We start from the raw sequence: 22,739 nt of genomic DNA on the forward strand, positions 1-22,739 counted from the left end.
AGCCCTCTCTGAAGTTTATACGAGCATCCTTTTCAAAAGAACCATATATACCCCAGGGCATAATTTACATTGCCTGCCCCCAGGCCCTGGGGGGTTGTGTCGACAACTGTGTTTTTGTTATCTTACTTTACGACAACTGAGTTTTTTTTATGACAATTTTCAACTTAATGGCTATCTCAAAATTTTTATCAGATCCATTTAGGGAAAAAGGGGCGTTGGGGTGGGGCTAGTTGCCCTAGAACCTCTTTTGCCTCTCACAACCTGAACTAGAACTTTTAATTTCCAATCAAATTAACCCTCTCTGAAGTTTTTACAAGTATCCCTTCCATAAGAACCATATAATCCACCAGGGCATAACTTACAACGTCTGTCCTCGGGCTCTGGGGGGCTGTGTCGATCCAGTAGTTTTGTTATATGATCATTGAAATATTTTTAAAAAAATGGCTATCTCAAAGTTCTTATCGGGTGGGTTTGAGGAAAAAAGGGCGTGGAGAGGGGGGGGGGTAGGTGCCCTCCAATCTCTTTTGACTCTTAAAAAGTGAACTAGAACTTTCAGTTTCCAGTCAAATGAGCCCTCTTTGAAGTTTATACGAGCATCCCTTCCATAAGAACCATATATGTCTCCAGGGCATAACTTAAAACGCCTTCCCCCGGGCCCTGGGGGTTTTGTCGACACCGGAGTCTTTCTTATATGATTTTTGAACTATTTCTTAACAAAATAGCTATCTCAAAAATTTTATGGGATGCCTTTGGGAAAAAGGGCGTGGGAGGGGGGCTGGTTACCCTCCGACATTTTTTAACACTTAAAAAGTGAACTAGAACTTTCAATTTCCAATCAAATGATCCCTCTCTGAAGTTTATACGAGTATTCCTTCCATAAGAACCATATATGCCCCCAGGGCATAACTTGTAACCCTTGCCCTGAAGACTCTGGGGGGAGTGTCCTGCTCAAAGATATAATATCGAGAATCTTCAACTACGTTGAACAAAATGGCTAAATCAAAATTTTGATTGGATTTGTTTGAGGAAATGGTGGGCGTGGAAGGGGTGTCAGTTGCCTTCCAATCACTTTCGATTATTAAAAAGGGCACTAGCCATTTAAATTTCCAAACAAATAAACCCTTTTTGAAGTTTCTACGACAAAGCTTTCTATAAAAACCTTATACGCCCCCAGGGCAAAACTTACAACTCTTATTCTGAGTGTTGTGGGGGGGGCATTGTAATCCTCATAGACCTGATTTCCAGAACTTTCAACTAAATTGAAAAATATATATCTCAAAATTTTAATTGGACATGTTTGGGGAAAAGATGGGCGTGAGAGGGGTGTTAGTTGCCCTGCAATCACTTTCGACTATGAAAAAGGGCACTGGCCCTTTGAATTTCGAATCAAATGAGCCCTTTTTGAGGTTTCTACGACAAAGCTTTCTATAAAAACCTTATATGCCCCCAGGGCATAACTTACAACCCTTTCCCTGAGGTCTGTGGGGGGAGAATCCTCCTCAAAAACATAATTCCTATCTGGAAATGAACTACATACAACAAAATGGTTATCTCAAAATTTTGATTGGATGTGTTTGGGGAAATGGTGGGCATGGAAGGGGTGTTAGTATACTTCCAACCATTTTTGACCCTAAAAAGGTTACTAGAACTCTCGATTTCCAATCGAATCCCTTTGAAGTTTATACGACGACCCCTTCCATATGAAGTGCCTCTGGGAAAAAATAATAATAATAATAAAACATTGGAGCCGTATGACCTTCACTATAGGCAACGCTATAGCGTTGCCTCTGATATGGCGAAAAAGTTTTATCGTCAGTTGAAAATGGCCGGAAGATAATTTTTTTCTCAGTTTTTGCCTGAATCTAGTTTATTGAACCAACAACATAGTATAATTAATACATATCGACTTGCAAAAAGGCGGACACAGCAGTAAGACTCGATCTTCCTTTTTTATTCGCAAAACTAGGGAGCAATAGAAAACTAGCAGGGTTGTGAATTTTTTACATATAGTACTGTATTTTTCTATTGCTTACGTATAGTATTTGTTATTGGGAAGCATGCATACATTTCTCGGGTTGGAGGAGGGTGAAATTTTTGCTGGGGGATGTTACACTGGAACAAATTTCCATGGAGAGGGAAGTTTCTGGGGGAGGGGATGAATTTTTAAGGTGGGGTTTTAAAACTGGGGAATTTTCCAGAATTCGTATACAAAATTCTTTTGATTTGTCTTACTTTCTCCTTGCAGATTCAATTTTACTGGAGATGTTAATGGTAATTGTCTGTGTTAAATTTTCACCGGGATTAAATTGTCTAGAGGATCTTTCCGGGAAGAGGGGGTCAGAATTCCCGGCATTATTAAAAAAAAACATCAAAAATCAAAAGAAAAAAGCGTGTTCAACTGAAAGTCAGGAGTAACAAAAAACTTAAAACGAGCAGAATTTATTACAGATGTGAGGGGGGGGTCCCTCTTCAATATCTCACTCTTTACGCTATGGTTTCACTTTTTGTCCCAGTTCTTCTAGAACGATTCCTAAAAAGCAAGGGTCGGTTAAGTAGAACAATAAGAAGCTTTCTTAAAATTACTAAAACAAGCTTTAGCTTGAAGAGTGATGTATCGAGGAGGGGTACCTCCCCCCCAATTTTCATTCGTTTTAAGTTTTAATGCTGTTCCTTACTTTCAGTTAAAAACCGTTTTTTCACGTAATTGAAAAAAGATAAATGAGGTGCGTATTAATTTACTAGAAAATAGTAAATCCTGATTGAAAAGGGGCGGTGGGGGGCCGAGACCCCATCTCATCCTTTGTTTGCGTCTACCTAGGTAAAGATCTATAAGAACCATAACAGTAGCTATAGGATCGTGTGGATTATAAGTAACACATTTTTGACTATTGCTAATGCCGGAAACTTTTTTTTGTATTCTAAAATTTGCTCGGTTAAATTATTTGCCTCATTTTTGGTAAAATATGCATTTATGTTTTTAAATTCTTTGTAAGGATTGGATTTTTATCTTACTACCACTTCACCTCAAATCAGAAATTAAAAATAAAACAGACTGTGGTTTTGAAAAAGGTCATAAATTTTAGACCCATTTTTTCCATAAGGATATTCACCAAGATAGATAGTTTTTTTTTCTTCTTTTTTTTTTTTTTTTTTTGACTGAACTGCGAATAAGATATTTCATATCAAAACTAACTAAAAATACACACAACAAAGGGAAAAAATAAACATAACAAGGGACAAAATAAGACGAACTACAGAAAAATAAAATCATGTCCCATATTACTTGAGATTTCAAATATAATCGTTTAATTCAAATGGTTTAAATTAATAAGAAATGTAATAAGCTACAAGCATCTTGTAAAACTTTACAAGGCTCATTCTAGATTCATGAAAAGAGCATACGTTGTTGGAATATATAACAACGTGCTTTGCATAGCCTGCATCCGTAGTAATTGCCAACATTAGCCTATTTTTCGAAACTAATTACTTTGTACTTAATCTTCGAACTGGTTCTGAAATTAGTTCAAAATGTCCATTTTAGATTTTAAAGGGTATCCCCGATACGGAAGGTACGAAAGGTCTGATCTTAGTTGAAATCTTTATAAATATTTTTTTCTGTCAAAAATTGCATTTATTACAATATTATCCGTTGTTAATTACAAAAGCACTAAATATCACCAAATTCCTTTCAAATGAGCCCGTAAACAGTTCTCTATATTGTTTCAGTGCCCTTCAAGCAGGGAAGAAAAAAAAGACAGATAAGTGCTACCAATGCACAAAAGTTAATTCCTTTGCTATTCAAGGTAGGGGGCTGTCAGTTTCCTGTCAATGGTTTTCGACAATGAAAATTTCACTGTTGTAGTTTTCCTTTCAATCCGACAAAAATTTCGAGGGGTTTTAGGCACTTTTTAAAAATTGCAGTAAATTTGAATTTCAAAATGATATTTTACTATCAAGATCAATCGACAAAATAGCTACAACTCCTGAATCAGCTACAAATGTAAATAAATAAATAAAAAATTAAAACAAATTTTTAAGCTGTTGGTTACCATGGGCTATAGGAAATTGCTTCTCCAATATAAAACGATCGTACAATTTAAAAGCAAGATGACGAGCTTGCCAAAGTCTATATTCGAGATCAGTGAGGATGGAAATTTTTTAGTAGGATCGTAGAAGAAGATTGTTTCTAAGAGAGTAGATAACGATCTTTAGAATTTGTAATTAGGTTTTTTTCCTGTCTCCGAAACAAACACCTAATGCACTTCAAATAAACTATCACTCCCTCTTTGAGAAACTAACTGCCCCACAATAGGGAGGATATAAGAAAAAAAACAAATGATACAATAGTTTCACTTTTATCTTTTTTTATGTTCCATTTTTTTCTTTTTTTACAGCTGTTAATGTTCCTAAATTGAAGACCACGTATATAAAAGAAACAAAAATAAACACTAGATCAAAGAAAGCAAACTCAAACAGAGAGCTTTTAAAACAAACGGAAACGTACGTATCAACGTCAACAAGTGAAAACAGTCTTTTACAAATTGAATTCTGATGATAGGCTATTCATTATAGTTCGCATTATGTTCATTGATTGTCTTTTTCATAACATGATCCTTTGCTGCCAGAAATTTGTGCAACTAAGTAGCAAAATAAAAATCTATAAATTAATCTTTGGAGCACCTGTGTCTCAGGGGGTGGGGGGGGCTAAAAACCTTTTTCCAAATCAAAAATATATATAATTACGCACTTTAGCATACCATCGGTGGAAAGTAAAAACCTCAATTGAGCATTTTATTTTGTAGAAACTACCGTAGGCCTAATCCACTTAAATATGCAATATATACAATATATACATATATTAAAAATTAACATGTTAATATACACACATATTATTATATAAACATATTTTAAAAAAATATACAATATATAGGTATTGGCTGAAGAATTTCTGTAATAAGACTCGTGGGCCCTGCTTCAAAAGTTTCAGAAAATATCGTATCCTGAAAGTTCAAGTTCATGGCTTAGAAGTTTTTTCACTGTCCTGGAGAATTGAAAAAAAAAAATGCTGATATAAAATTTCTCAGGTCCATCGGCAATATAATCCCTAAGGAAAAGTATATATTTGGTTCACCTCCCATCCCCGAGGAAATTAACTGAATCACATCCACAAGCAATCTAAAATGTATTGAAAAAATCACTTTAAACGGCGTTATCTTCCACAACATAAAACTAAAATTCTAAATAATTTGGAAAACAAATAAGAAATAAAAAAAATAGATTAAATCGATCGCTCAAACTTACCTTGTTTAAGGGGAATAGTATTGAGTCTAAGATGCAAAAACAAAAATAAACAAACCGACAGACAAATAAATTTTTAAGATAGGGATAAGTCCATTTGACTTTCACATCAGCTTAATTTCACAGCTAAAAGACAACCAAACAAACTAAAAGGGGAAAAAATGAAGTACTTGGACGTGATGTATTAATGAAGCCCTTGTCATTGGTTATATTAATCATTTTCAATTCCAACATGATACTGCCTCAAATATTTCAGCAGCATCATGGTTGCAGCATTAGCTGCAGCCTAGTAAAGAGGGAACCATAGCCCATAAGAAACGTGATTTTAAAAGCGCATTTTCTAAGAAACATGTAAGACACACTTTCAACTGACGTTGATTCGGGTGACACAACTATTGTTAACATTTAATAAAATAGTAACCTTTGCTTGTAATTGCTTAGATCTTGTGATAGTAACTTGTAAATGCTCAGATAAGCTTCTTAGGATTTCACAAAGAGACTAAAACACATCGAAAATGATGTCATTTAGAAATAAAAAGTAAGCCATTGAAATCTTCACCATAAAAAAAAAAGCGAAACAGGATATACTAAATAAAAAAAAAAATGTATTTTTTTAACTGAAAGTAAGGAGCGACTTTAGAACTTAAAACGAACAGAAATTATTCCTTATATGAAAGGGGCTGTCCCCTCCTCAACGCTTCGCTCTTTACGCTAATGTTTTTTTTTTATTGTTTTAATAAATAGAGTCGTAAGAAAGAGTCAAACTTTAGCGTAAAGAGCGAGGCGTTGAGGAGGAGACAGCCCCTTTTATATATGGAATAATTTCTGTTCGTTTTAAGTTCTAAAGTCGCTCCTTAGCCTACTTTCAGTTTAAAAAAAAACTTTTTTTATTTATTTCTGAACGTTTTTAAATTAATGCAGGTTTTGATTTTGGCTCACCTTACCTGAATAATTAAAACGAATTTGCATATCAATTTTACTTTTTTGGCTAAATAACTTTCTCGAAAGTTGTTTAATTTTATTTACGAATGTTTTTATTACTAATAAATAAACATAACTGACGAAATAACTTACGCAGCGAACTTCTATATTCGTATATTTTTATTCCGTATATAAGGGGGTTTGCCCCCTAGTTACAAAGGGCGCCCTAGCCCCATTATCAGAAAAAGTTACAATAACCCCTTAATCACAAAGGGCGTTAATTAGAATAAATAGCTCTTAAGAAAGTACTAAAAAACTTTAGCGTAAAGAGCGAGGTATTGACTAGAGGCGAACCCAATCATATACGTAATAGTTTCTGTTCGTTTTAAATTTTGATGTTTTCAGTTGAAACTTTTTTCAATTGAAAACTTTCTGATCGTATTTTTAAATAATGCTGGCAATCCCGGCGCCCCATTCATAGCAATGTCCCTTCCCCCATGAAAAGGTCCTCCCACGTAACCCCCGAGCCACCACCAGCCCCCCCCCCCCATTATCTGAAAAAATACCCCTGAAAACGTCTGTATACTTCCCAATAACCAATACTATATGTAAACATTGGGTCAATTTCATAACTTGCAGTCCTTCCCCCAGGGACCTGGGGGGATTAAGTCATCCCCAAAGATTTTTATATTTTTCGACCATGCTCAACAAAATGGCTATCTAAAAATTTTGATCGGGTGACTTTGGGAAAAAATGAGCGTGGGCACTAGAACTTTTAATTTCCGTTCGACTGAGCCCTCCTGCAATATTCTAGGACCACTGGTCAATGCGATCACCCCTGGAAAAAAAACAAATAAACACGCATCCGTGATGTTTCTTCTCGCAAAAAATACAAAATTCGACATTTTTGCAGATAGGAGCTTGAAACTTCTACAGTAGGGTTCTCTGAAACGCCGAATCTGATGTTATAATTTTCATTAAGGTTCTAATAACAATAATAATTTTATTTGAACCCTTCATGCAAATACAATGTAAATACTCAAAGGAGTTATAAAAACGAAAGAAAAAAAAATCACACAACGCTACAAAACAAAATTAAACTGCGTTAACTATGGAAAAGAGAAAAACAAACGAAATCAAAATCACGATTTTAATGCACAAGACTAGCCAATGGAAAGTCGTGGATTGTTCTATTTCGACTTTTGAAACGGGTATACAACTCACTCATTTTCGTACTTGTCTCAAAAATATATTACCTCTGCGAAACAAATGAGTTTCTGAACCATATGGGAATTCACAATAAATATTTGCAATACCGAAAAAAATTGAACGATTTGGCTACGTTCGGTTTTACTAAAGCAATTCCATAAAGGGGTTAAAAAAAGACATGTGGCGCGAACATGGCGTTACAGAGATGACCGAGCGTAATTTTGTCAAATAGACCTTTAGTTCGTGCTAGCATACCGTAAGTTTTCCGCAGTTTTTCTTTAAGTGCTGCAATAACTAAATTTTTAGTAACTTTAATAGAATTCCCATATCGGAGTCCGAGATACTTAAACTTATCCTTTTCGACAACTGTCTTCCCGCAAACATTAACAACACGATTTCGCAATGTTTCGTCGTTCAAAACGACGAATTAAGTCTTAGACGGCTCTATTGTTAGCCCAATATCACCAAGTGTAGACGACACGGCATTAATAGCTTTCTCTAAAGATTCTAAATTATCACTTATCAAAAGTAGATCATCTGCGTAAGATAGGTGACTACAGGGCTTCCACTCTGGAATCTTAAAATTCGGGGACAAGTCTTAAAAATTCGGGGAGTTTTCAGGGACAAGTTTTCAAAATTCGGGGAATTTTCGGGGAAAAAACAAAATGGAATTTCGTTGCAAAAAGATTTGAAGCCAAAATTGGTTTTAGCTTCGTTTTCAGGCTCAAGTAGGGCTTGGATCCGCGTAGTAAATCAAGCCTTTTACAAAGTAAGATTTAGAGTCAGAGCACGGGATCGGAAACCATAGATGAAAACACTTATTGCTGATATTGCGGCGAAAACTTCAAAATTGTATAAGAAAAAATAGTGAACACATGTGAACTGTAAGTACCAGTAGCAGTTTTTCATTAAGTCATTAATCGCAGTAATTCATTAATAATAACTAAAAACAAACATTTTGCGGTATCTAGATAGGTAAATTAAACAAACAAAATTCAACCTTTAAGTATGGGGCACCATTAAAACTTAAAATAAATAAAAACTAAATGAAGTTTGTTTTTCATACTGTTTCTAATGTTTTAGGTGTTTACCCCCCCCCCTCCGGAAAATCTCCCCACGGGAAAAAACCGGGGTACTTATTAAGAATTCAGAAAACACGCGAAGAGCCACTTCTACAATCTAATGAAATCCTAATGAAAAATAGGTTTCCACTGCCTTGTGAGGTATTGCTCACTCCGTGAAAAATGTTTAAACTTTAGTTTTTGGGGTTGAAGGGGCAAAAAAAAGGTACCTAGTTTATGTTAGGTTACGTATTTAATATATGCTATGCTTTACGCCACCCACCCCCTCCCACAATTTGAAAATATATAGCCCAAATTTGTTTCTAAACAATTATATTTTTATCATACTTTGTTTTATTTCATTAGCATTAACGAAACTTCACTTATCGCATGCTTACTGGATTCTTAACAAGTACCGAAACCGAAAAATACCCCTCCTCCCGCACAAAAATACCCCCCGCAGAAAATACTCTCCCGCTGAAAATACCCCCCGCAGAAATTACCCACGAGGTAAATACAATCGGAAAATACCTCCCCCCCCCTGCGGAAAATACATTTATTTTATTGTTTGTTTCTGCTATGCTTTCCTTTCCATTTGTTACCTTATAATTACTATATAGTCACCGATTAAACCCATCCTTCCCACCAACCCTGCGGCCTTCCATGTTCCAAATATAGTACTTATTGCAGTCTCAATTTTTTATCAGCCCATCTAATGCCAGGACATCATAGCTATAGGCTACAAATCATGTAAAAGTTATTTATTATTTTTCTTCACACTAGCATTATTTGGCATTATTAACCCGCAGTTCGTGATAAATAAGTCCAACAATAATATAAAACTTGACAAGAAAAAATATGAGTCTAATAACCACATATTTACTTTAAGCTGTAATGAAAATTTTCTTATGAATAATATTTTTGGGGTCACTTTCGCTTAAATCCCCTATTTCCCGACCTTGTACATAGTCTATAGCTAAGTTTTACCTCATTAGGAGGGGGAGGTGGTGAATTTTTTATGGTAAGAATATTGTATTTAGGGATAGTTCTCAAGAAGAAATAATTATACCACAATTTCTTCAAATTAATTTGTTTTTATCTCAGAATTAGCCTTCTTACAGGGTTACTAATTGTTCAAGCATTAGAGGGTGTAAAGATAGGCCTAAATATTTAAACAAGTTTACTTGGCTATCCCGAATTTGAGCAGAACATATTTTCCGTAAAATTTTCTTTGCCCAACTAACAGCTTTGTAAGACCGTAAAAAGATCTTAAAACTGCAGTTTAAAATACTCCGCCCACTGAAAATATTACACAGGTGAAGGGACCAGAATAATAATTGTGAGGGGAGTGCTGGGTGAATTGACGATAAAGGGTGGTGTGACAAATACAATTCTCAGATAAAAAAGAACTTAAAATTTACACACCGAATTAAAGAAAAACTTTAAAGATAAGAATTCCTGGCAAAAAGATCAATTCCTTCAATGTGTTATGCGTTCAATCATTAAGTGTTAAACATTTGTGCAGTAAGTCGAAAACCAAAAAATGCAAAAGAAAACAAAATTTAAACTTATGATTCGACTTTCAAAGCATTTCCTCCTCTTTAGAAGTTCAATTTGCAAACCCAAAATCCAGCTGAGTATTCCGTTAAACAACTTCAAGTATAATTCTTGGCTAATTTTGTCAAGAGTCTCTTGACCACGAATGACATAAATGTAAGAATCTTATAGCATTTGAAATACTGCATTCAAAATGGTTTTATCTAAATCCAGGAAAAAGACACTTTTGTGAAAATATGAAGAACCGTCTATACTTAAATTATATCAGCCTGGTTTTTATGCAAAGTACCACAGGCAAAAATTAACGAACAAAAGTGTAGTGAAAAATTATGGTATGTAAAGTGATGTTTGCTAGGGATAGTCACTAGGGGTGAAACCGTGGTTGAGTGCTTTTCGGGGAAATTTCGGGGATTTGAGGAACCAAATTTTTATTCGGGGAGACACATAGATCTTCGGGGAAATCCCCGAAAATTCGGCGATAGTGGAAGCCCTGGATGACTAGCATCGATTCCATCATCAATCAAGAAATCTTCTATCGATTTTGTCGCAGAACGTATTGCATTGTTAATCACAGGGCTGATTACTGAGCCTTGTTTAGCACCCCTACGTATATCTATAGGTCCAGAAAGCTGTCCCGCAGACCGAATTCTTACTAGAGATTTTCGATACCATTGCCATAGACAATTACAAACAAAGGGATCAACTCCTGCCCTTAGTAGTGACAGGACTGCTTGCGAATGTAAGACAGAATCAAACGCTTTAGATATGTCTATTGAGCAGACGAATAATGGAGTTTTCGTTTCTTTGACAATTGAAATAATCCCTCCTCAACGCCTCGCTCCTCGCTCTTCACGCTAAAGTTTGACTCTGTCTTACAGCTTTATTTTTTAAAACAATATAAAACTTTAGCGTAAAGAGCGAGGCGTTGAGGAGGGAACAGCCCCTTTCATATACAGAATAATTTGTGTTCGTTTTAAGTTTTAATGTCGCTCCTTACTTTCAGTTTAAAAAAACTAGTTTCTTTTATTTAATCTCCAGATAAGACAATAACCGGCATTTACCTGTCAGTATCCGAAGAAAATTGGCTTATATCTATGTTGTAGGTGTATTTTTATTAAATATTTTATATATAGAGATGGTATTTTGATTCGGTTAGGTATTTAATATAATGCGCTCTGTACGGCTCCCCTACCATAATTTTTTGTTGTAATTTTTATAGTTTTGTCACTGAAGTATTGTGTTCTCATCATATTTCAGTATATTTTTTTTATGATTAACCAAACTTCACTTCTCGAGTTTGTACCAAATAATTCACAAGTACCACAAGCTGCATCAACATCTACAAGTATAGCACATAAAGCTGACAGGACATGCCCGCACCCTATTCCCTTCTGAAAGCCAAACTACCCCGAAGGAACGTAACATTTTGACCAAATTCCATCACATGTTAGCAAGCCAAAAATAACTTGTACAAAAAGATTCGATGCAGTAATAGGTCTATACGAACTGCAAGGGTGGGGAGGTTTACCTCGCTTTAGCTCGGAGGTCAGTTTACATTTGGAAACAGATTTTGGCACTATTCCAGAGGAATAGTGCCATTTCAATGCCAAATTTGAAATGAAATTTCAAAGCAAACATTTTACAGGGCATACCTAAAATCTAAACAAAAAAAGTATCTAAGGGCCAAATCCACCCAACCCATTTCGGATAAACCCAATGATCCCTCCTCTGGGTGAGCATATGCTTTATACAACGCGAAATGAGAGAATATAAGGATCGGCACACTTTCCAGGGCAATTTTCACACAAAATGCACGTGGAATAAGAAAACAAATCAATATAAATTTAAAATAGCCAACCCTTTTTCATTTGTATCCTTATCTTCTCTGTGTCTCCTTTTTCCGGCCCTCTCATTGCGTTCACTTCTGATAAATTGAATTAAGAAACCAAAGTTTTTTTTTTATCCAACAGTTCGTGGTATCGAACTATAAGTAAGGAGCGACCCGGCTCCTCAGGGGTCATTCTTAAAGAACTGGAACAAAATTTGAACTTTAGCGTAAAGAGCGAGGTATTGACGAGGGGTGAGCCCCCTCATATACGTACTAATTTCTGTTTGTTTTAATTTTTAATATTGCTCCTTACTTTCAGCCGAAAAAACGAGTTTTATATTTAATTTATAAAAAATACTGTCACCATGTATCCATGTTTTGAAGATTCAGTTTTCAACCTTTTTGTTCATTCAACGTCTTCAACTATACAAAATTATCGATTGCGCCATGATATCCTGAGATGCTATTGCTACGGAAATTTTAAAAGCTTAACGATCCGAAAAATGTACAATAAGCAAGGTATATCTGCATAAAATGAGTATTGGAGACAAGGGAACGTTAAGATTATCAATTTGTATTAAAAATAACTTTAATTTTTTTTCAAATGATATTTTTCCCTTTCATTCCGAGCCAGCCTGCAACTTCCAGCAGGAGTTCTTGATAATGTGCCTTTTTTTCTTCAATAAATATTCCTTTTGTATCAACTTATGATCCCATATATACGTATATTGAACTGTTTAAGCAACCGAATGGAATTTTATAGAAAAATAAGACATAGAACCTACAGGATAAAGAAGGAGATAGTACAGGAATTTTCAAATGATATATGGCTTAAAAAACGCAGAATTATTTACTGCTTCCAAAGAGGCCTTGGGGCTGTAACAGCTTAGAAACAGGGGGGGAATTAACTGCAAATTCTTACGATGGGTGATGGTTTAACCGTATTCTAAACTTATTAGCTTATTCACAGATCCTTGTTTAAAAGAATAACCTGAACCGTGGTACGTGCAAAAAACCTTTAAGTCAACAATTAACGGGGGTAAGAATTAAAATAACGTATGTGAAAAAATTAGAAGTTGCTCCGAAGGAGCAGCAAGATAATTATTTCCATAGATATTCGATAGGTTACTTTTAAAAAGGCAGGAAAATTAGAAAAACTCTTTTTCCCTAAACCAACTTTAAAAATTAGCAGATTTCTGGTTCTATCCTATGTCGGGTTTGAACTAAATTGCCAAAAAAAAAAAAACATGAACTGAAGTAAATTCAAGCCGCGATTACTTCAAATAACTGAAAGAGAATATGCCCCCTTTATCTTTGCATGACTGAAATCTACACTTCTAAAAGTTTTTTCCTCTTCTTTTTCGTCTTACAATTGCACACCAAATACATACATTTTATCTTACCTAAGAAATTACAACTCTCTATTTTTTTGTTAACTCCTAAGGTATTATGCTTTCACACTGAACAATGCATCCTTGTATCCCATTGACTATGAACACTTGTAAAGAGAAGTAAAGTGCTTCTCCTACATCTCAAAGCACAATCTCTAGAGAAGAAAGATTGATGAATGGACAGACTGTTGCATACTCCTATCAGGAACTTACATGCGCTTCTATTCCGACTTGGGACAGATACAGAAGGACGAGTAGTTCTTTCCCTTAGGCTATCAATTAACACAGAGTCAACTCACAAATGATGAATTTCACTTAGTGTTTCCCCAAACCCTAAACGGTCCAAAAGTCAAAGCTTGATATATGAACGGAAAATGTAAAAGCCTTTGGGTGTAGCCGTGAACAATTGCTTCTTTTATGCGGAATCATAAGTGGCAGAAACAAAATTCTCTAAAAGACTATATAGCCAGTATGGATGTCGCAGTGATATGATGGAAATAGCTAGATGATCAAAACCCTTGGGATTTGGTGAAAAGTTGAAAAGACTAAGGATTTGATTAAGTCACTTATTTATTATACCATAGAGATATATAAATCTTGAATACTTTAATTCAATTCTTGAAACAGTAAAAGAACAGATCTTAGCTAGCATAGATGCCTCCTTGCTAGTTTTTAAGTGTGGCATGCTTGTGGATTAGGATGCCTTGCTTCGATCGGTGCCTGGGTGTTTTGTGCCTAGGAAACGGCATTTTACTAGGTCTCTGGGCTCTGGTATCCATAAATAGGGCGTCACTTTCCTGAGAAGGACATAGAGTCTTTGACTCTTATATACGGCCATTGGATTACTTGAGCGCAATTCGAGATTTTGACTAATAATGTTCCTCCTCCGTACAGCTACTCCTTAGCTTCGCACGCTCCTCCTTCGGCATAGAGTCTTTGACTCTTATATAAGGCTAATGGTTTACTTGAACGGAATTCGGGCTTTTGACTAATTATATTCCTCCTTCGTACAGCTACGCCTAAGCTTCGCACGCTCCTCCTCCGTCCCAATCTTTTCAAAGCCTCCCACACAACACTATCAACACTGAATGAATATATATTAATATGAACGTCTATATTCACTTATCGAGTATTTTATAACTTGCTGTTAACCTAAACAATAGATAAAAAAAGAGAAAAGAGTCCAACTTGCCTATTTCCTGCTGTAAAAAATAGCAGCCTTTTGGTATTCAGCCATTGGGTACAAAACTTCCTCAATCCATATCATCAAACTTAACAAAAAACATCAGTTCTATGGCACATTTCCCCATGCGTTATTTATTTATCCTATGCACGTTTCCTTCAGGTGAGATAGCTCGGCTGATTTTTGCCGTTCATCTGTTTATCAGATAAACGATTATCTGGGCAATAAAATATTACGTGGAAATGACTGCTTGGCAATCATTTACTAGAAATTGTCTGAAAAGAAAATGTATATTATCAGAAAAATAAGATGCACACGTTACCAAAATAGCGCACCAAAGGGTTTGGGTTCAAGTAAAAGATGTATGTATAATCTTGATAGTTTTGAGGTAGACACGCTAGTCTAGAATATACATGAATTTTCAATCTATATGACTGAGTGGTCTAAACTGAAAGCGTTGTAACACCTCCAACCTCCTATGCCCCTTTCCCCCAAAATAAAGCATTAAAGGTCTTCTGATCTTGACAACTCAAACATTAGGCTGATTTTCAATAGCGATTTCCAAAATAAAGAAAATTGAAGTAGTATTTCAAAAATAACGGTTATTTTCCAACAGTCAAACTTTGTTGGAAGAATAGTCACGCAATGATTTTTAATCTGCAAGATGGGAGGACCAAAATTCAGGTCCTTGGTCGCTTGCACGCCCCCCCCCCCCAGAACCTCCCCTAGATCTCAGTACCACTTTGATAAAAATTGTTAAATTTAAATGTTTAAACAATACCATGACTACGGGGACACGAAGATCGTTATTACCCCTTGTAAAATTCTCCTTGAACTTTTAACTTGCAATCAATTGAGCCCCTCCAATTTCTATTATCATCCGCTTTAAAACATGAATTTCGGATAGAAGAAAAACAGAAGAGACACATAGCTCGTTAATAAGAAGTAGCGTTATCTAGGATTTGCCAAATTATAACTCTTTGGGAAAACAGTTTAAAAAAAAAAAAAAAAAAAAAAAAAAAAAAAAACAGCTAGAACAGCTAGAGCTTGACGTGAAAAAAAAAAAAAAAAAAAAAAAAAAAAGATAGTTTTGAGACCTTTCTACCTGTTCTACCTATGAAACGGCTCAAACGAAGAAGCCAACATAAATTATGTTAAACTCTAATCCCCTGTGTTACTCTGAAGGTATCTCAATATTCTCAATGCAAGACATGAGACGAGACATACTTTTCCACCTCTTCTAACTTTAGAAGTTCAATTAAAAGTGCTACTTTAACGACTACAGTTTTTCATTATATTTGGTTTAAGCCATTTCAACGATTAATTAAAAGATACAGCCTCTATTTGAGATAACTTGAAAATCAGTAAACGATATTTCCATTCTAAATTGAATTCCTGAAAAGTTTGTGCAGTGTATTTACGAACTATAAACCTGAATCTCGTCTTTTATTTTCAAAATAAATGTTGGCTTCCAGCCACCCCCTTAGTAATGAGACCACGATAACTAAAAATATTCAATCTTCATCTCTGAATGTATTTCTTTGGGAATAATAATACACTTTTGTCACGTTCGTTGCTCGTTTAGACAAGTACACATGGGAAACAAATAAACTGTTTGGAGAAAGCACGATAGCTTTTCAAATCCAAAATAGAAAAAGAATAAAAAAGAACGTCTTCGTGTTTAGCATGTGTTTACTCATATCTCCTTTTTCTTGAATCTCCCTCTCCCTATTTTTGTCTCTTTTCCTCTCCCTTCTTAACCCTTCAAAATCCAAGAAATTGTTTCTGTACATTTGTGATGTCCTTTAGACAGGCTGTTCCTTTTGCCATGGAAAGGGTAGAATCGAATTTCCAGATTTTTCCTTCATGCACTTAATGATATATGGATTGTCCTATCTAAATACGAGTAGACTAATACAGTGGACTAATACAATATCCGTATTTACAACATTTCTCAAGTTAGAGACTTTCTATTCGAAAAACAATTGGAGCAGTACAAAAACCCACGAATATTCAAAACTGTGTGTGGTATGTCAAGAAGCAACCTACGTAGCGTAAGTCTTACTTCTCCCAAATGTAAGTGACTTCCTTCAGTATCCATCGCCTTAACACTGATCCTACGCCATCGTACCTGAAGTAAGAAGCTGGTTGCTTCACTTTAGCTGCAGGGAGTGGGTTTTACTTGGCTCATACTCCTTTATGGCTGTGACCTTGTATCTTCACATCAAAATTCTGACAGGTTCACCTGTGTTCCCTTATTTTCTACCATGTTGAACAGAGTGGATGAATTCCCGACTTTCCCATCTAAAGTCCTTATTTTTACCACGAATACTGAAGGCATACTTGCTGAAAATCCTGTTCTGAAAATATAAATTTCCCAAATAATGATTGTATTGACACATAGGATTCGGCTCATTAACTCTCATCTTGGTCTTCTGCCTCTTCCCTTATCTTTCTATATGTTATAGGAACTCAAAGCTAAGGTGATTTATTGCTATACTTGCGACGTTATTTTCCGCCAGTTTACTGCTAGTGTTCCATTCTCAGCGTCAAGCGAATAGTTGCAAGACCTCTCCTTATGTTCTTGAACTCGATATCGGAGGCTAATTATCTTGTACTGTCACCATTTCTCTGAAATCACCAGATCAAAGATCACGTAGGAGCTGATGGAAGGGAAAGACATATCCAAGTAAACCTAGTTACTGTTGATGTATTTTATAATCTACAAGCCCTGTTTCCAGGGTCCTAACTGAGGGTCTCTCTAGGCACGTTTGGATTGTTCACTGAGTAAATATGGAATTTGAGACAGTAGCCGTTGTGAGTGCGGACAATCTGGACCTTGTTCCAAAAACGATGGGTACCAAAATAAAGGTATTTATAACGAAAATAAAGGTATTTTCAATGAAAACACCATAAAAAGTAATTGTTCACAAAATCTGAGGGAGGGGGGGATGAAAAATCTAGCGGATCCTCGCCATTTTAGAGTGTCAAAAACAAAGCTAGTTTGTGCTTTCAATTCTTTTACTTCCGAATAAAATAACCCCTTCATTTTCAAAACAGTGTGACAAAATAAATGAAATTTTATCACGTTGTTCTTTTATTATAGCATTGGTGACAAAAGTCAAAATTTACCGTAAAGAGCAGGGGGTTGATGGGGAACCATCCCCCTCATATAGAGAATAATTTCTGCTCGTTTTGAAATTCATTGTCACTCTTTAAAACTCAAAAAAATACTCTGAAAAAAACTGGCTTCCCTCGTTTAATTTCTGTTGTGTTTTTTTTTCACAATATTCAGGGTATTTCAGGGAGTTTGGTTCCACAGGGACTTGCAAATTCCATTTCTGGAAATAATTATTTCGACAGTCAATATGAATTTTTTTTTTACAGGGAGTCAGTGCCAAACAAGAAGAGATGGGGCTTTGTTACACTCTCCCGCCCCTCTTCAACCACTTAAAGTCATGGAAAGGGTCTTAGATATCGCAATTAAATTCCAAAAGCTATATTTCTAGATTCTATGGCCATCATTTCTATCCAGGCAACCTTAACTATTGTATTCTTAGGAGGATATTAGGAAGATGAGTTCATATGATCTGTCAACGTTAAAGGAATACACGTACAGTCAATGTTCAGTTGTAAGGATTATAATATGCTTGTTTAACCTTTTTATCAATTAGCCCCCAGGCCTAGAATTTAGCACTTAAATAATTTGTTCATTTGCAAATAAAAAAGTTCATGGATCTTAAAAAGAGGCCAACATATTGTTGTCTCCAAAATATTGGTTGGGCCTAAAAGTGGCCAACAATTATTTTTCTGAAACGCTTGAAAGTTATATCAATGATCAAATTATTTTATTTAAAAATAATAAAAAATTGTGTCAAAGATAAATTTTAAATTTAACAAATTTTCTACACAAAAAGAAATTTCGATAAAAAGAAATAATCTCATTAGAAGTATAATAATAAAGATTTAATAAGTTTCACTAGAACATTTTACCAAGTCCCTAAATCAGGGAAAGCTCTGTACACCTAAAACATGTAAGAAATTAAAAAAAAATCTCGAAACTAGGCCAAAAGTTTTATTTTTATTGGCCAGGACCCGTAATGTTGAGACTAAACCTAAAGGAGCTATTGGATTTATAGTGTTTTGATCATCTCAGATAAAAAAAAAAAAGAGCTAAAAGATTTGGGACGAACAAAATTAACCCACACTTTTCCTGTCGCTAATCGGCTTGAATCTAACATTTATAAGTTGTTGGGCCAGGTTGACCCCCTATGCAAAAAAATTGTGAAAAAGAATTAAGCAAGGATACAAATTTACTGCATGTCAAGCAAATGAAAATAGATTGATTGTGGAAAATATAATTATATTAATTAATACTTGGAACTGTCTGCAATTTTTTTTCACGCTTCAATGATAAAGGAGAAACTGCTTGGGATATTTAGTTTGTTTTTGGTAAATAACAAATGGCGGTCTTGCATTTGAAGAATTGATGGGAGTGGTAGCCTCACTCCTTTTTTGTGGTGATTTCTGTTCGTTTCAGGTTTCATTTAAATATGCATAGTCACTTCTGTTTGTTTTAAATCTAAATTAATAAATGACTTTATTTCTATAGTTTTCGGCTTTAATCTGGCTCTTTGCTTTTTTTTTCTTTTCTATAAAATGTTTTTGTATATTAGTTGTTTTTTCTTACTATTGTTGTAATGAGTTATTAATTTTAAGCTTAGAATATTATCATTTTCAACCACCATAATATTGTGCAAATTTTCTCATGCCGAAATCTTCTAGTGAAAGTGAGCAAATTTATTACGAATTTTGCATGTTTTGAATCAATACAAAAAAATACATCCAGGTGATGAATTGTCGAAGGGTTTCAGACGAATTCCATTGTGGAATTTAAGAGGAACTGTCTACGGATTCTTTTGGGTACCCGTCTGGCTAAGCGCATTTCAAACAATAAGTTGTACGAAAAACATGATTCTATCCCACTTTCTAGGGCTGTAATGAAGGAAAGGTTGAGCAGGCTGGGACACAATCTGCGGATGAAAGATGACAGATTGCCAGAGATCGTCCTTTTTTGGCGTTCTTTTAGGGTCAAACGAAAAGCAAGTCGTCCCAAAATGGGGTGGAAGTAGATCGTACGAAGGGATTTAAAGAAAAATAAAACTTCTTGAGAGAGTGTGAATAGGGGTGCTTTGAACAAATTGTGACGGAGAAGAAGTGTGCGTAACTATGTTGGCCGTTGGTGGATTGGTTCTGCATTGAGTTGTTTATAGTAGTAGTACTTACTGTTTACAGGGGTTTATCTTTACGCACAGCTTGCTACCATGAACTGTTTAGTTCAGCGCATTCTGAAATGGGAGGTACGCTGCCCTCCTCAATCCCTTTTGCTGTGTTCAAGTTTATTTGTGTATAGTAATGCTTCGAAAATGATAATATTTCTGAAAGAGTGCAAAAGCTATCCCCTTTTGCATGCTCTTTCTAAAATATTACTAAAAAAAAGTCATATTAATCGATAAATTACCCCTTCTCCCTTTCCCTTCAAATAATTTTCCCATCATATGCTTCTGAAGGGCCTCTCACTGGATTTTAGAAAAATTGGGCATAAAAATATACTTTGCAAGACTTCAGGTATCTTTCTCCGCCCACGGAAAGATCCACTTAACATCTCCGAAAACAGTTAGTGTAAAAATATACCCCACTTTATATAAATCAATGCTTCTTCAAATGCAGCATCTCAGCCGAATAAATTATAAACTTATCAAATACATACTGAATGTCTTTCTTGTATGGACTTCATAAATCTTTAGGGAATGCGGCTCCTCTGTTCAGTACTGGATCCACTGAAATGGGGAGGCTCTTCAAAAAGCCATTTTGTAGTTTTAAATCGAGCGAATCTCTAAGAGTTTTCTCTCGGTAGTATTTCGCCCGTCTTCTGGCCAAAGTTGTTGTTTTGTGTAACAAAATTGCACAAAACACCACTTTGTTGTGACATGATTCCTTGTTTTTTTTTAACCTAAAAAGAGCACTATAACTTTAAATTCCGCCCAAATGGCCCCTTTTTCTATATTTTATGGCCACTGGTTCGATGCAATGGCACCTGAAAAAAAAAACACAAATAAAAGAACTAGCAAACAAAATTTACATTAAAATTTAGGGATTTCGCACATAAAAACTTGAAACCATTAGAGTTTTTGAGTATGTTGAATATGATGGTGTAATTACGACAACCTAGTAAAGAACAATTTCAGAACATATTCAGCCTAGTAAAGAACAATAAACTAGTAAAGAACAAAATTCAGCTCATAAAAACCAAAAATTAAAAAACACTTTCTGAAAAAAAACTGTGAAGCGAGAAAAATTACTATTTTAAGTTGATTCAGGAATGGTACCTATGATTTTGATTAATCTTAATTGTATTTAATGAAAAAAACACGTTTTTTAATAGAAAGTAAGGAGCGACAATAAAACTTAAAACGAAAAGAAGTTATTCCGTATATGAAGGGGGTTACCTCCTCCTCAACACCTCACTTTTTGCGCTAGAGTTTTTTTTATTACTTTTGAAAAAAGCTTCTCATGTTCCAATTAAACGAACTTAGTGTTTCAGAAGTTGATCTTAAAGAATTGAGAGAAAATTTAAACTTTAGCGTAAAGAGCAAGGTGTTGAGAAGGAGGCAACCCCCTTCATATACGGAATAATTTCTGTTCTGAATAATAAGTTTTAATGTCGCTCCTTACTTCCTGTTAAAAAAATTGTTTTTTTTTATTTAGTTTCTGAACGTTTTTGAATTAATGCAGGTTTTGAAATTAGCTAACCGTATATGAATAATTAAAACGAAATTTGCATATTAATTTTATCTTTTTTGGCTAAATGGCCTTCTCAAAATTTTGATCGTACGAATTTGATAAAAAAGGGTGGGGAAGGGTGCCTAGTTGCCCTTCAATTTTTTTGGCTCCTTTTAAAGGCCAATAAAAATTTAATTTTATTTACGAACGTTTTTATTGGTAATAAATATACATAACTTACGAATTTTCTCCCAATTCCTTTAGAACGACTTCTGAAACACTATGTTCATTTAATTAGAACAATAAGAAGCTTTTTTCACTGTAATGCTGAATCAGCATTATAAGCCCATTCTTTTGATATATTAAATAAAAAACCAAGTTTTTTTAACTGAAAGTAAGGAGCGACATTAAAAGTTAAAACGAACAGAAATTATTCCGTATATGAAAGGAGCTGTCCCGTCCTCAACGCCTCGCTCTTTACGCTAAAGTTTTTTATTGTTTAAAAAAATAGAGTTGTGAGAAAGTCAAACTTTAGCGTAAAGCGCAAGGCGTTGAGGACGGGACAGCCCCTTTCATATACGGAATAATTTCTGTTCGTTTTAAGTTTTAATGTTGCTCCTTACTTTCAGTTAAAAAACACTTGTTTTTTTTATTTAATTTTTGAACATTTTTGAATTAATGCAGGTTTTAATTTCGGCTCACCTTACATGAATAATTAAAACAAAATTTTCATATTAATTTTACTTTTACTTGGTTAAATGGCTTTCTCGAAACTTGTTTAATTTTACTTACGAACGTTTTTATTAGTAATAAATATACGTAACTTACGAATAAACTTACGTAACGAACTTCTATATTCATATATTTTTAATACGTATATTAGGGGGTTCGCCCCCTATTCAATACTTTGCTCTTTGAACGAAAGTTCGAATTTTCTTCCAAATCTTTAAAAATGACCGCTTAATCACAACGGCGGTTAATTAGAATAAATAGATCATATGAAAGTACTAAAAAATTTCTGGCTTAAAGAGTGAGGTATCGACTAGGGTTGAACCCAATCATATATGTAATAGTTTCTGTTCGTTTAAAGTTCTGATGTTGCTGCTGTTGCATTTGAAAAACTTGTTTTTTTATATTTAATTTCTGATCTTTTTTTAAATAATGCTGGGAAGTCCAGCGTCCCCTTCATAGCAATATCCCTTCCCCCATGAAAACATCCTTCATGGAAAGATCCTCCCACATAACCCCGACCCCAGGCACGTACGCAGGAATTTGCTTCAGGGGGGGGGGCCAATTTGTTTCGGGGGGGGGGGCCAAATCCTTCAAACCCATTATTCTGTGAGAAAAATCAGAAAATTTTGGGAAAATGAAAAAATCGTGAGATTTCGGGGGGTCCCGGGTCCGGAGGCCCCCCCTGCGTACGTCCCTGCCCGATCCCCTCCCCACTACCAGGAAAAATCTCCCCTGAAAACGTCTGTACTGTATACTTCCCAATAACCAATACTATA

At 35.1% G+C, this 22,739-nt stretch overlaps 1 protein-coding gene across 1 annotated transcript in view; it reads left to right on the plus strand.

Annotated features, from left to right (window-relative positions):
- LOC148956307 (uncharacterized) overlaps nt 1–17,957 on the plus strand; it is a 73,888-nt gene extending 55,931 nt beyond the window's left edge. Inside the window, exon 2 of the mRNA XM_089090323.1 lies at nt 17,836–17,957. Within this exon, the coding sequence (XP_088946449.1) occupies nt 17,836–17,957 (122 nt within the window). The remainder of the gene's footprint in view (nt 1–17,835) is intronic.
- Nucleotides 17,958–22,739: the final 4,782 nt, after the last annotated feature.

This window comes from Artemia sp. Qi Xiang Cuo, chromosome 1, assembly GCF_049724085.1.
Source record: "Artemia sp. Qi Xiang Cuo chromosome 1, ASM4972408v1, whole genome shotgun sequence".
Taxonomy (NCBI): Eukaryota; Metazoa; Arthropoda; class Branchiopoda; order Anostraca; family Artemiidae; genus Artemia; species Artemia sp. Qi Xiang Cuo.